Here is a 17,713-nt window from a genome sequence, read left to right on the forward strand (position 1 = left end):
CTAACTGTTATTTCATAAAGCTACTTATTCTTAAGCTTATTGCTAAACTAGTTTGAAGCTTTAAAACGCTCAAATTTACCTAATTAACTGAGATCAAGGCGTGTCTTATTAAACACAAATAGTATGGATACTCAGGGACACTTCTCTCCTAATACACATATTACTTCCAAATATAATCTTTACACGGGTGAAATTACTTCTGCCCTTAATTTTTTTTTTATTCCAAGACTGAAGTCTGTCATTCACACACTAAATGAAAACTAACTCATCCACTTTAATGCACTTTTATAAGACAAGTACTTCCTTTACCCGTGTGCCCATTGTTCCAGGTCTTAAAACCAAGTAATTACTACCTGACAATTCTCCAGCTGTCCACCCTACAGACACCACTACCACTGGTGCAATCAGATCTTGGCAGCCTCTTTTAACACCTACAGACTCACGTCTCCGCCTCCCGCTCCCTCCTAAATCGGGCCTACCTTTCGGAGACGCTCACCACGCTCGGGGCCCAGCACCTCCAGCGCGCATCTGTCTAAGCCAGGCCCACTGGGAACTTCCATGGTCCCACCTTCTTCCCTCTGCGCATCCCCACCCTCCATTGCTCTCCTTCGGAACACATCCCACCATCTCGAGCTCTTCCTCCGTCCACTCTTATCTTCTCCTTTTGGAGAAAGCTTCCTGTCTTTCTGACTCCGTGTTTCATTGTGCCACTCCGATCCCTTACCGAGGGCCGTCTCCTCAGGAAGCCGTCAGCAGAGACCCAAGAGCTGGAGCAGAGGCTTGAGCTGGACAATCTCCGCTCCCCGTCCCCAGGACCCCGCGAAGGAGGATGGCTCTCCATTTCACTCACCATGAGGCCTCCACGCTCGGCTCCCGTCCCTGGCCTCATCGTCTGGCTCAGACTGCTCCGCCGGCGGCCACTGCCGCTGCATATACCAACAAGAAGAGATCTGAGTGGCTGGCGCCCGCCCGGGCTAAAGGTTAAAGGCTGCCCGGCACTACGGGGCGGGATCAGCGGGGCCAATAAGCTGACAGGCTTCCCCGCTGTCCAATCAGAGTGCGCTTCCGACACGCAGCTCTGCGGCGATTCGCCCCCAGCCTCAGCCTCACTTGGCGTCGCCTGCATGGAGGGGGAATAGGGGGACGGAGGAAGTTTCTGCGCCGAGTCCTCTGCCGGAAAAACTCCACCAACTTCCCCCCGGGAAGGGAAGACAACTGTGTCCCAGCTTTTCGAGCTTAGACCGCCTCACCCCGTAGGGGGTGGGGCAGTGGGGACCGGCCACCTTCACCCGCCCGCCCGAATTACGTTCGCCCCACAAACCTGAGGCCGCCAAGGGTAGGGTGGGGAAGGTGGGGGTGAGGTAAGAGGCTTCTAGCGTTAGCGGTGGCCCGGCCTCGACGCGCGCGCGCAATGCTCGAGGTAAAGGGAAGGGGGCGGGGAAGGCTAAGGAGGGGTCCAGAGCTGAGCGCTCGAGCTCCGTACGCACCAGCTGTGCAGCGCGCGCCTGGGCGGAGGGATGGAGGGAGGAGGCGTGTCGAGCAGCGTGGAGGGAAGTTGTGGTAAGGGCGGGGAGAACAATGCAAAAGAGAAAGAAGGAGGGGAAGTTAAGGCGAGGCGAGAGCACCGGCGGATGAGCTACCGTTAGTGAGGGAAGCCGTGGAAGAGTGCGAGAGTAGAGGGCAAGAAAGGAAAAAGCAGGTAGGTTCGGAAATGTTAATCAGAAGTTCAAGGGCGGGCGCTAGGACCGGGCATCAGGAAGATGCAGCTTTGGGGCTGCTGGGGCCCGCGCTTGCCTGGAGGTGACGCGGCAGTGGCGGAGGTCTCTGGCCGGGACGATGCACTGCAGGGAGAGGGGACTCGGCTACTTTCGGCCTGGACTCGCCTCTCTCCGCACTCTCCCCTGCTTCCTTTCCCTTCTAGCAAGTGGGGGTCGTGCTCTGCTCTAGGGGTGCCCAACCTCTCCTCCGGCCCCATGGTACCTTCTCCGCTCTGCCGCTTACCCCTGAGCACCCCTGCGCGCCGGGGCCGGATGGTGCAGGCCGTGGGGGGGGTCAGCCGTTGATAGGCTGCTGAGAGCTCGGGGCAGGGCGGGTGGGAGACGCTCGACCTCCGCGCGTCTCTGTGTCTTTCCCGCCATGTCGTTCGTGGAGAGCGCGAGGCATTCCTCTTTGCTGCAACGTCGCCGCGTCTGCACCCCTGTCCCTTACTCTCGGTCCGCGTTATCTTCCTTTACTCAAGGGGGTAGTTGGGGTGAAGGTGAAGTCGACGAAGAGGAGGAATGTGACCTAGTAGCCCGCGACCTGCGGGCCGAGTTTTCTGCTGGGGCGTTGTCTGAGCCTAGAATGGGCTCGCTTCTCGCGCCCGAGGGGGACGGGTCTCCAGCCCTGCCGGATAAACGCAATGGCATCTTCTCGGCGGATGCGCGCGGCCGAGCCCAGGCTCGGCGGTGGCCGGTGCAGGTCCTCTCAATTCTCTGTTCGCTGCTGTTCGCCGTCCTCCTCGCTTTCCTCCTCGCCATCGCCTATTTGATCGTAAAAGGTACAGAAGGTCGGTCCGTGAAGTCTGTGCGCAATAAAGTTGAGCCCGGAGGTGTCTCTTGCTTTCATCACCCTTCTCCCCATCAAAGGCCACTTTCTGCAGAAGTCCTCGACTGCAACTCTCTGCTCTCCTCCCTTTGTCTTTTCTTAAAGGTGGATGGCCCGGGTCCATTATCAGGAGATCCATTTTAAGAAAGATCTTTAAGTTACACAGTATCTTACAGTTAGTGAACTATAGTCACTTAAGGTGAAAATTCGCAGAATTAAAACACAGAACGACATATAAAAGACGATGAAAAGTGTGTGTAATTAAAGTAGACTACATGTGTTCACAGACTTTAATCTACAAATGGTTAAAGATACGCTATCCACCGATTCCTCTGTATACTCGGAATTCCTGAAGGACGGATTTTAAACCCACAACCCAAGTTAATACTTTCATAGGTAAAATAGCCCCTCTCGGTTTTGTAATAGAATTGCAGCTGAATGTAACAAAAAAGCTCTGCAGAAATTAATCTTCTCTTTCTCTGATTAATAGTGTTATTTTCCTTTGTGTGGAGTTGACATATCAGCCAGATAGGAATAGAAAGAGATGTGCCTTGAAAGGTTTTTCCAGTGTTAGTACGGATATATTATGTGCTTACGATGGAAAGAATCAGACCTTAGTTTTAATTCTCAGTTCTCATGTGTCACTTTGGCAGTTATTGAAAAACAACAATTAAAACAAAATACCTTTGTTGTATGAAAAACACCCAACACATTGTTGCTCAAGTATTACTTTTAGTTCACAGAATAGAATTTAATCTGTTTAATTGTAGTTTTTATTTTTTTCTCATTGTTTCCAACTCACTAGTGGGCTGCAGGTGGCATCTAAAAGCTTACCATGCTTGAGTTTTAAAGAAGAGTAATTGGCAAGTTTTACCTATTCATACAATGGTATTGGTTGTAAACAATGTTAAATTAGATGGCTGTCAATATTTCATCCTGTATTGCTCCCCTGCCCGTCTTTTTTTCACTGCAACTCAAGAGTTTTTATCTTGTAGGTAGTTTCTCTTTTGCTCTGAGAGATTACCTTTTTATCATAAGGTACACAAAAGTCACAAAATGTGGAAGCATTGAACAGTGCTTATTTTGGAGAATGGAGGAAGAAATTGAATTTACAACCTAGTGTGCCTTGTAAATGAATTACAATAAATGCCTTTACAACAACAATCTAGTGGGATAAACATTCCCGTTTTACATATATGGCAGTCGATTTACAGCCCTCTTACTTACAGAAGGTCACATCACCACTAACTAGAATCAGTTTGAACCCAGTTGTTTCTGTCTCTTGAGCACTTTCCACAACTCCATAGTTGTGGAAAGCTATTGAGCTATTGAGCTTTCCAGCTTTTGAGCTATTCAAATTATCTTTTTTGTATTTGCAGAGTTACATACTGAGAATTTGAAGAATAAAGATGATGTAAACACTGGGCTATTAGGTATGTACTTGTCACTTGATTTGATTTTTAGCTCACTTCTGTTTCTCCAGACCATGTTTAAACTACAAAATTTTGGATAAAATACTTAATATATTCTTTTGTGCAGTTGTTTCAGTCTTAATCTTTATTTGCATATGTGTGTGGTAAGTTTCATTAGATTTTCTTTTATATAGGTATGCAGTGTATGTTTGAGTGTATATATGTATAGCACACACACTAGGAATATCACAAGTGTATGTGCTAAAGACCCAGCGAATACTTAACGTTTTCTAGTTACATACTGGGAGAGTCTCCTTTATCCCTCTTGCCAGGGATTACGAAGGAGCAAAAATAACTTCCTTATAAACTTAGCAAAGATAACAACATCCTAAGCAGACCTCAGGAGAAATTTAAGTTCAAATTTCCTTATGAATAACTTGTTTTAAATTGTGAAAAGCATTGGCAGAGTTGCACAGCTAATGTTAACTAGGAAAGTGTCAGACCTGAGTTTCTAAAGAATGCCTGTTGAATCTATAATGCCATGGTTTACAGGTTTCAAGTGAAAAATTCAAGGTTTATTTATCTTATATTTATTTCTCTGTGCCCAAATAACTAAAGAGTTCAGAACTTTACCTCTCTGGCATCTTCTATTTGTTAAAATCTGTTTGAGATCCTAGCCTGCCTGTCACCCCCTCCCCCAATCTTAGCAAACTAATTTACCTCTTCAAGGCCAGTGCCCTTATAATGATACAAAGTATAATCTACCTGATTTTGCAGAAGTGGAAACCTTTATCATCAAATTACAAATTTATTTGCTACATGTCCGTGAAAACTTGTTTGTACTCTTCTCAACTTCTTGCCTGAGAAAACATGTATTTATTTAGTTACTCATTTTATCAGTGTATGTTGTTACATTGTTTCATCCCCCCCAAAACAGCCAAGATTATAAAGGTTTTCAGAGCATTTATTGATACATTGGCTTTTGATGTCAGTCTGAACTAGACATGAACTCTAACTTGCTTTTTAAAAGTTGGCAAGGTTTCACATAGAATGGATGGCACTTTTCATCTGAAGGACTGGTTTGTTTGGTATCAAAAAAATACAATAGAGCTTTATCATTGCTCTGTTTCGTTTTCTACTTTTAGTTAAATAGCCTGCTATTGCATCTAGGTATGCTTGGTAGATACTTGACAACAAATAGGAAGATCATTATATGACTCTTTGCTAATGACATGAAAAAAATCATTGAATTGATCATTCAGATAGTTTAAAATCTGAAAATGAAAATGTTTCACAAATTATGGAGCAAAGAAGATTGTTATCCTTCTAACCAAAATGATAAGCCATAAAAGATTTTTAAAAGCTCCTTACAGCACTATATTTTGATAATGCAAATACAAAAAGAAAAAAAACAAAATTAATGACAAGCTATAACCAGTTAGAGCTGTAACTGAAATCTGGAATTAGTATTTATTTACAAGGTGGTTATGTTCCAGATTTGTGCATGAAGTTAGTAAGCAGTTATTTGCACTTAGGACATAATCCATCTCTAGTGTGTATATCTTTAAAACCAGGGAAATTAAGAATAAAAATTTGGATATATCTATATCTTATTAAAATTTCTAAGAAAGTTGTTTTTTTACTGTCTTTTTATTCTCCTGTGAACTGTGGTCAAATGACTTAAAAATAAGAGAAATGGTATGTTGGATCCAGATGGTAATGATGACTATGTTCCCTAGTATTACACGCTTCAGAAGAGAATACAGGTTTAATAAGATTTGCCTTGAGTTAATTATATAACGATGAGTAATGGGTACGTGGGGGTTCATTGTATTCTTCCCTCTACTTATGTATATTTGATATTGTTCATAATAAAGGTTTTTTTTTTTTTAAGATTTCCATGTGAATCTGATGCTTTTACATGGTTGGAAGCTACAGGTGTTATTTTTCAAGTTTTAGTCACTTTATCAAAATGTCTCCTTAAACTTTTCTTACCTTTTCAGCTGGAAGAGGAGTAGAATTGCTACACGCTGAATTGCAGGTAGATAGTTGGGTGGACACTTTTACCACTGTCACTGCTATGGACCCACTGTATGTTTCAGGTGGCAGTGGTAGAGGAGAAAGGCCCTGTTTCCTCTGCTCCTACCCTTGGAAATTAGTTTGAAGATGTAAGGTTGTACAGCTTTCTGCATTGACATGGAGAGAGACACATTGCTCAAGGGCTTCGAAGACCTGAGCTATCAATAGAATGTGGTTTAGTTGAGAGAGAACACTAAATTACCTGTCATCCTCCTGAGTTAGAAAACTACAGCATCTGATAAAGTTGGAAGGATTTGTTTACATACTTAGAAATTGTTGATCAGTTTTACCCATGAGTACATCTAAACTTTCATTAGTAGCCAGCTGGTTATAGTTTTTACACTTTTTAAAATTACCTAAATGTTAAGTTAACTTTCACTTGTGATATCATTAATTATATGAGTAATATAGTCTCACTAGGGAAAAAAAAAATCCAACAGGGGACATCTGAGATCTTGCTTTTCAGCAATTGTCATTAATTTGGCTAAAATAAACTCTTACAAAATTTTTTAAAAATCTAACCAAGTAAAGGTTCCCACTAATCTATCACCTTGTGTATATTTTCAGATCATTGTCAGTTTATTTATATATAGATATAATTTAAAATACGTGGTTTTGTCATTTGCAGGAAAACATAATTGGAATCATGCATGTTCTTCAGCTTTATTAAAATGTCTTAGAGTTCATTCTATATCAGTGTACATAGATCTACATCATTCTTCTTCATTACTGCATTGTATTTCATAGTATAACAATTTATTTAAACATTTGAAGTGTCGGCTCTAAATCGGGACTTGGAATTTATCAGTGTGCTGTCTCTTCTAGTCCCACTGTTTACTTAAGGGAGGAATAAGTTTTATGAAGAATGTGGAATTTTGTTTGCATAACAATGTTTCAATGAGAAACCTTTCCCAGTGTGAGAACATGGGAGGTTTTTTTTCCTGGTTGTTTTTTCTTACATATGATATGTGTAAACTACTGCCTCCTCATCTCTGACTTCATAAAACTTCTGAAAGTAAACTCATTTCTTTAGCCTGAAATTGCTAAATTGAAAATATTTAGAACATGTAATAATCTTTCTTTGGTGGAAGATTCTATAGAAATTCTAAAAGCTGCCAGCATACTTTTAGAGAAGTAACTACCCTTTGAAACCAAAATGATTTTGAAAAATGAAATATACCAAAGCAAACTATACCATTAGAAAAGAGAATATAAAACTCTTAACAAAGGGATTATTAACTCTTAACAAATAGGAATTTCCCATGTACCTTCATCTTTGCTTTAGGCAAAAACATCGAATCCAAGAGATTTCAGTTGGTGGAAAAGATGAATTTCTATCAGTTCCTCAACTGATGAAAAGTTGAACTATGGAGGTGAAAGAAGGATGTATATGTTTATTTAAAGGTCTATATTCTTTGACACAGTTCTTCCTCTAGAATTTTGTACAACTACATAGTTAAGTACAAGATTGTTTCATGCTGCATTGCTTTTAATAGTGAAACACTGGAATAATAAAATTATGCAATGGAAATGTGGCTGAGTGTACTGTTATGAAAGTTCTCCAACACTGTTGAGTAACCAAAGTATAGGACATTTTTTTCAGGTGAGAATCCCATTTGTGGAAAATAAACTGAAAGAAATGCATAACATTTTTTTTTTTTTTTTAGCTAGCTCCATATATCTACCTACAATACCTAGCTAGCTATAATTTTTAGAAAAGATGCACAACAAACTCTTAGCTGATAGTTTTAGGAGAGGAATTGGGGAAGTAGCACTTTCACTTAATTTTTAGATGCTTTTGTATCTTTTAAAGTTAGGTCAATTCTTGGTAAAAATAGGTTTATAAAACAGTTGTCACATTTTTAGCTTCAGGATTCTGGAGATAGGGACTTGTTGCAAATTTAATTGTTGAGAGTTGCCAACCTCTGTGGTTTTCCTGCTCGTTCGTAAACAAATTGAGTAATTTTTAGAAAGATTAAGTACTTGTAGACCATGGTATTACAATGGACTCTTTTAGCCCTATCATTGTGACCTGACTTTCATCAGTGGTATGGCTGTTGATTAGTTCCAAGTTAGTATAGAATTAAAATGCCCTAAACAGGTGCAAGCACTTAAATCATGGGATGGTAGTCATGGTGTTTTATTGAAGCACCTGAATGAAAAAGCTTGATGGGTTTCTTAGACACCCTCATATTTTGTTATATTTTAATATTATTTTTGTCCCTTTCTTACTTTTTTTGGATATTTAGAAATCTAGCTTCCATTGTTCCGCAGCAGTCCCTAAACAAATGCTTGATTTTTCTTAATTACCATCTTTGGTCTACAAGATATTAAAGTAAACTTGTCAATTGTTTTCTCCCCTTTTTAGAGGTGGGTATTTATCTTAATAATAACAAAACAGCTATTTGGCAGTGTAGTCACCCTTAAGTTGTAGTTGTATACCAAGTAATCTTAAAATTTCTATTTTGATCTCCCGTCTTGCTGGGTTAGCAGGAAGGTTGTACCTCAGGTGTTTACTGTAGAAGTTTAGTTTAGCCAGTCCTAGGGTGGGTTACGGTTCTAAAGGCTGACACTATACGAGGGTACTAGAATGGCGGTGTAATCTAGTCTTCAAAACATTTGCCCAAGTGAGTAACTGCTGAAACATCTTGCATGCTGGTCGGGATGGCCTTTCAGATGTAGCATCTTTCCACCCACATATTATCTGCTGTTTCTGGGCAGAGGCATCTGCAAGTTGGGTTTGGGCTCATCTGCCAAGGTACTGTACATACTATAATCCCTCTCTGGTGTTCTGTGGCCTTTTCTTGATGGCTGCCAGGAAGCCTAGCAGGACTACCCCCTCCCTGTATACATCCACAAGTACAAACCCACCACACATGACCCACTTTCTTCAAATGGGAAATCTTTATTACCTTCAGATAAAGCCTTTGCTCTCTCCCTGTTATACACAAACATTTTATCTATACCCCAGTCAATTTATTCTTCCAAGATATTTTGTGTTTACCCTCCTACTCTCTTAGTTTCTTTAATTATTTGCAACATAAAAACCACAGACACTGAGGCTAGTTCTCCTTTTTTTTGCCACTTCCTTCTGGGGCAGTGAACACAAAATCCCCTAACAAAAAGTTCCCTAACACTTTATAAGGGGGACACAATCCCCTAACACTATACGGGGGCAAGAGAAAAAGAACTATAAGGAGAAAAAATTTAATCTTTCAAAAATACTTAGCCACAGTTTTTCTAAATGCTTTATTGCCCTGAGTTTGTCTGTTTTAGCAGTTTTACCAGTCTGTTAATAGTCTTCAAATGGTTTACAAGCAGTCCAATGTACATATTTCTTACCTGCTTCTTGCTAAAATAAAGGCATTTTTGGTTGTGCAATTTGTGAAGCCAGGATATTAATAAGTCCTTCTCTGTCGTACTCTTCTGAGCCCTCCCTCCCCCTCGTACTACTGAGGCCTGGAATACACTTATCAGTATTGGTGGCTTAGTAAACTCTCTTAAGAAGGCAGTTTGTATCTAAAAACCTTCAAATTAATTTTTTCCCTCTATGTTCACTGTATTCCCCCCATTTTTTCTAATCCTCAACCCTTTCCCTTTCAATTCCCCTAGCATAGTGACCATGGTTTTGACTTGATTTGAGAAAATGCAGGTCAGTCTGACTAAAAATAAAATTTAGGATTCCAGCCATTTATAAATTTGGAGTTAACTTTTGTTCATATATTGAGCAAGGTTAAAGAATCAGATTGTTTATATGCTCATAGGGAAGCTGTAAAGATTAGGTACTCTAAAATTGATTTCATATGTCAAAAGTACATGGTATATGGAAAGAAATCAGTGCTAAGTAATAAAAGACAGCAAGCTATGATTCACAAAGTTCAATGAAAAATATTAAGGCTTTTTAACAATGAAGTATTTTAACCATTTTTTTATAGTTGAATATTATAAAAGTGAAGATAAGTTATATTTTTAAGTTGAATTTGTACTCTTTTCCAAATATTATAATTAAAACATTCAGTGATATAATTTCTAGTTTTACTTTAGTAGCTTACATTTCTACATGGGTAAGCTTGTACTAAGCCCAAATTTCATGTATCATTTACATATAATTCAGAAGATCAGGAGTATCTATATGATCTTCTGAATTTGAGGGTATTGGTTTAATTTAAATTGTTTTAGCATTAATAATTCAAGTTTTTTTCCCTCTTTCTCCCCATTAAGGATTCTGGAATCTACTTATAATATCCCTAACTGCTGGATTCTCCTGCTGCAGCTTTTCCTGGACAGTGACTTACTTTGATTCTTTTGAACCAGGCATGTTTCCTCCTACTCCTCTTTCACCTGCCAGGTTTAAGTAAGTGCACCCAATTCTTGTTCCCTTTTTAGCCCATTCCAACTCTGATGAAAATACTAAAGCAAATGAAAGCAAGAAGCTGCTTATTTGGGAGATAATATGTTCAGGCCCCAGTCTTTAATCTACAAAATACAGTGATGCAAGTTTTTTAGCTTGGTTCAGCCTTTAGATAAATGGAGGAGAGTATTTTAAAATCCATACATAGATAATGCCATGGTTTTAAAAAATGAAATTCAAGGAGTGATCTAAGAAGAAACTTAGATGGCTATTTGTCCTTTTGAAATAACATTTAATTGAAAACAGTTTATGAAGACTAAATAGCAGCAATATGAAAGTTTTACTAGACTTATATAGGACAACTTAGTAATTGGATTGGTCTTTTCCTCATATTTAAACTTTGTGTAACAATTAGCAACCATTTATGTCTAGACCAGATTTGATAAGTTTCATAGCAGTCTCTATTTTGTTTCAAAGAGTTTCAGAAAATTCAGTAGGCAGTATTCTAATCTAATTTATTTATGCCAGGAAAGCTGAGGTTTTCAGGATAAATTTCCAGGTAAGTGCATATTATACCTCTACTTTATTCTACACACTGTAGTGTTGGAGTGGGGGGAGGATGAAGGACAGAGAGTAGAAAGTAAATTCTGCTAAAGATTCATATATTATCAGAGTGTTACAGCTGTTAACTGTTGTTATGCCAGCTCTAGCCTACCTAATGGACAGCTTGTAGAGATCAAATAAGAGCATCTATGTGAGGTTCTCTGAAGTTTAATACTAATGATAGTTTTTAATAATCATTGTTACTACTGCGCTTTGTTAGTAAAATGAAGTATTTTACTCATAGTAAACTCACATTTTTATGTGTTAAAAATTTTGGCTTCACTTTAAATGAATGTGTGCGTGCATTTAAACATCTTGATAAATCCTTATTTGTATAGGAAACATAAATCATGTACTTGGCAATAAATTTTGTGTATATTTGAGGTGGGTAATGATTAACACATAATCTTAAATGAATTAAGTTATACATAACCATACAAGACCATCCCATAGTTTATATGGGTATCATCCAGTTGGAAAGTTTATTTTGCTGAGTGATACATTGTTCAAGTCAAATGTATATTCTGTTGCTGCCCATTGACATTAATTACATTAACAGATGATATAATGAGACTTCATGGTCACAAAAAAACTTAAATCTCATTTTTTTACTTATTTATATCTTACTTTTCCCCTGAATTTCACCCCTGCATTTCCAGCTATTTTGCAGATCTTGCCATCTAATTTCAGAAAGCATCTTGTACTTAGAGTTATTAAAACTCCAGTATCCACTCACTTATCAAGGCTTGAAACCCTTACTTACTCTATTTACCCCTTTATTAAGACCAGTCATTCCTGCCTTTTCAAATGTTTTTAAATACTTTGTCTTTGTACCCCCCAATGTTTTTACTTTATTTAAGGCCTTGGCCAGTATACTTGACTCTTTTATCTCCCCTACTCTTCTAATTCAACCTGTATGTTGTTACCTTTCTAAAAACACATCTTACTCAAAGCTCTAACTTCTTTAAAAAATGACAGTGGCTTTCCTATTGCCTTCAAAATAAAGTCCAAATCTCAGGTACAGCACAATAGCCCTTCCCCAACTGGCCTTTTCTACTTCCCCAATTTCAGCTATTTCTCCAGCACACCTTATACTGTGGTCGCATATCTAATTATTTTGACAACCCCAAGTAAACTGCTTGCTTTTAAGATTCTGTGGCTTTACTCTTGCTGCCCTCACTTCCCAGAATGTCACTTTCCCTCTTCCATCGGCTTCTCTTCCATCACCACCAGAATTCATAAGCCTCATAGATGTTAGAAGCTTTAGAGTTAACGAAAGCATTTCACTGTTCTCTTAAAGACCTGGAATCCTGAGGGCATTTAACTAATTTCTTAAGACTCACCTTTTCATATTTTATAAACTAGAACCAGTAGTGATAGACCTCTATTTTCAGTGTGTTTATTAGTCATTCAATTTCAATGTCATAGTGTCACATCAGAAACTTAGATGACATGTTTCTTAATACAGCCCTAAAAATTTCAGTTTCTTAATACAGCCCTAAAAATATGCAATAATGCATATATATTGGAATTCCTTTGAGCTTATAAGTAAGGGTAAATGAATTTTATATATGATAAATAATCTCTTAAATATTTCATGAGTCAACCTGTTTTTAAAGTTAACATGGTAATTAAGCACAGTCTAAAAAAGGCATAATATAAACATAGTGATAGTTGATCACATTAACAAATTACAGACCAAAAAAACCAAATATAATACAATGATAGTGATGAAATTGATGAAATTGAGTTATAGTGAAAACCCTGCCCTCTAGTGCTTGTGGAAAATAATACAATTCAGAAATGTCAGAGTATGTTCTCTAAGTCACCAGTAGAGTGAGTGCTTGTACAGAGAAACAACTATTTTTGAGCAAATTGAATCTTCAAGCTTTATTTTCTAAGAAATAGGATTGATATATTTTATTAATTTGCAACATTATACTTATATAAAAATTTTTTGTAACAGATAATATATTCTTTTATTACCTAAAATAAACAATGTTAATAAAGGTATTTTCCCTGATTGTAACAAACTAATACAAGTTCTTTGTTGAAAGTTCAACAAACAAAAAGAAAAACAATAGAAAAACCCATAAATCAGAGAAAGTGACTGATTGCCAATATTTTGATGTATATCTTTCCGTTCTTTGCATATTTTAAAAACTAAAATTAGGCCCTTGCCACAGCCATCAACAATGTATTCTAATGCAGACTGTTGATCCCACACAAGAGTGTTTCATCCCATGGGCTAAACTAGGCCTCCTGCAAAATGCAGGACTTAAAGTCCACAGGATACATGAGATACCAGAAGACCTTTCTAATGTAGCCCTGATGGGCCACTAGGTGGCCCTCAGAGTCTCACACTGCCAAAAAAGTATCAGCTCATCTTCCCTTCCCTGCTGCCTGGTCCTTTCCATCCATCTGGACCCTTCATCAGAAGACTGCCTTTTCAAGAATAATTACAGTCTGGCTGGCCACCTTTATCTATGTGTCTCTTTCTTCATTCATGCGACTGAAAGATTCCCTTCTTTAGCAGTGCTAGAAGAAATTGGCTCCTCTTACTAATGATACCTAAAGACTTTGGTCTGAAGAAATAAGGGTCATGCTGTAATAGGACAAAGTGTAGAGGTCAGTAGCAACTCACTACTAGAATACTCTTGTAATCATTTTTTTAATAAAAGGCCCCTGCATGAGTAGTAGCCCAGCTTTGGGGATAAAAGTCATCACGAATCCTCAGTATACCCACAATTGAGCATTTTAAATTACACAAACATTTCATGGACTTGCTTTCTCCCATGGTGTCTGCACCCCAGGACAGTGAGTATGACAGCATATAACAGCCGAGGTCAGTGACCTGCTTTGATGAACCAATAACGGCAAAAGAAGAGCCACCCCTGCTCATAAAGGATTTTAGTTTGTACACATAAAAAGCAGAGTCTGCCTGTCTTGATGTTTCCAATGAGCCAATACCTCTGCACTAATTACTTTTTCTTTATTCCTCATGCAGCCATACATCTTTTCCCATGGATTCATCTGTCCTTAGTTCCCATTTGTTACATGTAACAGGTAGAGCGGGACCAGAATCAGAGTTGTGCTGCCACAAGGGTGTTGAGGGTCCAGTTCAGCCCTCTGACCTCTTAGATAAGGAAACAAAAAGACTAGTCCCAAATCCCATAGTAGTTAGTGGTGGGCCAGATTTTCCAAAGCATAGAGAATTCTTTTTCCCACTCCTGGAGGCTTCTTCATGCCTGTATTTCTGTATTAACAAGTAAAGTTTGCCCCTCCCCTGAGAACCAAGTGTGATATTGCAGACCAGTGAGAGTTTAACATCTGCTGTGTAGAAGATATTTGAAAAATAGCTAAGTCTCCATACATTGGGGGGGGGGGGGAAGCCTTTTTAATGGGTTTTTCAGTATCAGTGAGTATCTCCTGAGCATGTGCAAGGTACCAGGAACATTTCTCAGACTCAGTCCTGGGTAGACAAAGCAGACAACACTGCTTTGGTAGATCTTAGGTTTTTGTGGGGGAAATAACACAATGCAGAGAATTTCAGGAATACAGCTCTCTTCTACAGAAGAGAGGGACTTTCCCAGGATGACACAGCTTGTTAGTGACAACCAGCTAGAATTCAGGTCTTCAGCTGCTGTTCAAGTGCTTACGCTCTACACAATGTTCTATTTTCATATATTTTTCTGCTACACTCAACTGCTCTTATTTGAAATCTGCCCTGAGCAGTGTTCTCAGCACAAACCAGTATGTAGATAAACGACCAGAGTTTGAACTTCTGCCCTTACTGGTAATTTTTTTAAAATGAGAGAAAATGTTTAAGCATTAAGACTTGGGCCTGTTGATTAGGTGGCATACTACTTAACAAACCATGTTAAAGAACCTAATTTTAGGGGGAACAGCAAGCCATGCAACCTCACATCTCTGGAAGAAAACCATCAACATCGATCCTCATGTTTTTTAATCCCAAAAATGATGACAGTGACACCTTTGACATAATTTTGTTTTGTTTTGCAGACAGGAAATGTATCTGTTGAGTTGGCTGACAAATTTTAATAAACACAGTGAAGCCATATATACGATGGCTAAAAAAAATCAAAATTGGGATCACAACATATATACGGTTTTATAACTCATTTTTATTTAACATAAGGTTGGGGCATATTCCCATTCAGTATTTTTTGAGTTTTTGATGTTTTGAATATACTTTAAAGATCAATCATATATATCAGTGTATTTTTTAAGGGAAATCTAATATAAATGGTAGTTAGATTCTAAGAAAATTTATTAAATAAGGATCTGCTTAACTAATTAGAAACTAAAGAGAGGATAATTTAGCACATCATAAAATAAAGATTAGGATTATTAAAAATATTCCCTATTTCTAGCTTCATGAATATCTAGATAGCGTGAAAAGAATAAAATAATCCTAATTGGTTTCTTGAAAAAGTAATCTTGTTTTCCTTTGCAGATTTAAACATATGGGCTTTTTTCTTTTTTAGACTAATTAGCAGAACTGGGAAAAAAAATGCAAAAACTCTTCACTTGGCTTTCAATTAGTTATGTTGCCTTAGAAAGATAAACTCCTCAAGGAAAGAAAAAAAACCTTTATTGATACTTAGAAAATATGAGACGACATATTTAATGAAATCAGCAATTTGGGTCAATAATTCATTAGAGGATTTGAGATTAGAAACAAAACCCTCTTTTGTATTTTTAAGACTATTTCCTCTTCTATATTTGTTAGATATCATCTTAGTTCAGGCCACTGTAACAAAGTATCACAAACTGGGTGGCTTGTAAACAACAGAAATTTATTTCTCACAGTCCTGGAGACTGGAAGTCCAGGATCAGGGTGCCTGCAAGGTCAGGTTCTGGTGGGGTCCATCTTCAAGGTTGCAGATGGCTTCATTCTTGTATCCTCACAGGCAAAGAGAGGAAGCAAGCTGTGCTCTGTTACGACTCTTATAAGACAAGGGTGTCAAACTCATTTTCACTGGGGGCCACATCAACCTCGTGGTTGCCTTCAAAGGGCCGAATGTGATTTTAGGGCTGTATAAATATAAACTATTCCTTAACTAGGGGCAAGGAGCTTGGCGCAGCCGCCAGATAGAAACAAGGTGCTGGGCCAGATTTGGCCCTCAGACCTTGTGTTTGTACCTCTGTTATAAGGGCACTAATCTCATTCATGAGGGCTCTACTCCTACGACCTCATCTAATCCTAATTACCTCCCAAAGACCCCACCTTCTACTACCATCACACTGGGAAGTAAGGTTTTGACATGAGAATTGGTGTGAGGGTCAGGGAGGAACAAACATAGTCCCTAACAAATACAGCTTAGAAACTTAACACTTTCACATAAGCACAAGACCTTTAGGAAATATAAAATAGTTAAAGAACTTTGCAAAGGTGTATTTTCAGACAGGTACTAAATGGACTTCAGAAGGCGTATTTTTAAGAAAGATGGTAATTATATTGACTGACTTTGCAAACTTTGCTGAGTTAAAAGGTATACAGCAGTTTCACATATACAGAATTCTTTTTTAGGAAGCAGTCGTTTTCTTTGTGTATTTGAATCACTTATAATACTTTTAAGTTATTTTCTTAGTTTCTGAAAATCCATTGCAGTGTTAAAGAAGAGGCAGTAACTTTAGATTCCTTGGAATATCTGTATAGGTATTCACTTCTCTCTACTTTATAATTCATTATCCTGCTCTTCTACATGACTTAATCAGCATCTCCAGTTCACTTCTCATTAGTTTTTCCCCACTGTCATTCATTGGGTTTTGTCAGTGATTTGCAAGCAGGCAAATATTACATAATCAGTATTTCACATTGTGATGATCTGCTTTAATGCATCTAAGTATGTGTCCTACCCATACAGAGATGCTGTATTCATTGCTGTATTCATACAGAGCCCAGAGCATGAAAGAATCGTAGACGTTTTGTTTGTTTGTTCTAAGATTTTATTTCTTTCTTTTTAGAGAGGGGAAGGGAGGGAGACAGAGAGGGAGAGAAACATCAGTGTGTGGTTGCCTCTCACAAATCCCCGGCCAGGGACCTGGCCCGCAACCCAGGTGTGGGCCCTGACTGGGAATCGAACCAGTGACCCTTTGGTTCACAGGCCAACGCTCAATCCACTGAGCCATACCAGCCAGGGCAGAATCTTGAAGTTCTTTCCAGGCTGGGCTGGTGGCAGTACAAGAACTTTCATTTAAGCCCTCATTGGGAAGAAGATTAGGTATGGATATATGTGCCTTTGAGGTTTCATTTTTCTTAACACACACATACACACTGACTCGCTTTGTGTTATGAAATGAATCAACAGGAGGAATTTCATTAATTGAAACAGCATTGTTTTATTGAAAATCAAAGGCACTCACTGAGAGTTTGCAATATGGCAATTTTGCCCATGCAATTTTGCCAAATCCAATTAAAATCTGCCCTTAACATCTCACTGTTGTTGCTCTCTCCTTCCATTGTTTTCTCCCATTGACCAGCCTTCACATTTCACATTACCTAGGTACAAGCCCCATCTAGTGGTATATTGCTTTAGCTGCAGGTTTATAGTTCAGCATGCTAAAAACAAAAACCACTCAATTATAATAGGTCTCATCTTGGGTAGATATGTTAATTTTTAATCAAGAAATAGTTAATAGAAAAGTAATAATGCAA

At 38.7% G+C, this 17,713-nt stretch overlaps 2 protein-coding genes across 10 annotated transcripts in view; one reads left to right on the top strand and one right to left on the bottom strand.

The window, feature by feature from the left end:
• Window positions 1–1,710, bottom strand: part of PRPF40A (pre-mRNA processing factor 40 homolog A) — a 53,493-nt gene extending 51,783 nt beyond the window's left edge. For 4 of the 8 annotated variants that reach the window (XM_024579902.3, XM_045187421.2, XM_024579901.3 and 1 more), the window contains exon 1: window positions 851–1,710. In XM_024579902.3, the coding sequence (XP_024435670.2) occupies window positions 851–1,126 (276 nt within the window). In that variant the 5' untranslated portion in view covers window positions 1,127–1,710. Of the gene's footprint in view, window positions 1–724 lie in introns of all 8 variants that reach the window. The other 4 variants (XM_045187419.2, XM_045187418.2, XM_024579900.3 and 1 more) reach the window with 1 other exon arrangement.
• A 114-nt stretch (window positions 1,711–1,824) lies between these two features.
• Window positions 1,825–17,713, top strand: part of ARL6IP6 (ARF like GTPase 6 interacting protein 6) — a 34,121-nt gene continuing 18,232 nt past the window's right edge. Inside the window, exons 1-3 of one of the 2 annotated variants that reach the window (XM_045187423.2) lie at window positions 1,825–2,539; window positions 3,966–4,019; window positions 10,299–10,431. In XM_045187423.2, coding sequence (XP_045043358.1) covers window positions 2,137–2,539; window positions 3,966–4,019; window positions 10,299–10,431 — 590 coding nt within the window. In that variant the 5' untranslated portion in view covers window positions 1,825–2,136. The remainder of the gene's footprint in view (window positions 2,540–3,965; window positions 4,020–10,298; window positions 10,432–17,713) is intronic. The other variant, XM_024579903.4, reaches the window with a different exon arrangement.

The sequence above is a fragment of the Desmodus rotundus genome, chromosome 2, assembly GCF_022682495.2.
Source record: "Desmodus rotundus isolate HL8 chromosome 2, HLdesRot8A.1, whole genome shotgun sequence".
Taxonomy (NCBI): Eukaryota; Metazoa; Chordata; class Mammalia; order Chiroptera; family Phyllostomidae; genus Desmodus; species Desmodus rotundus.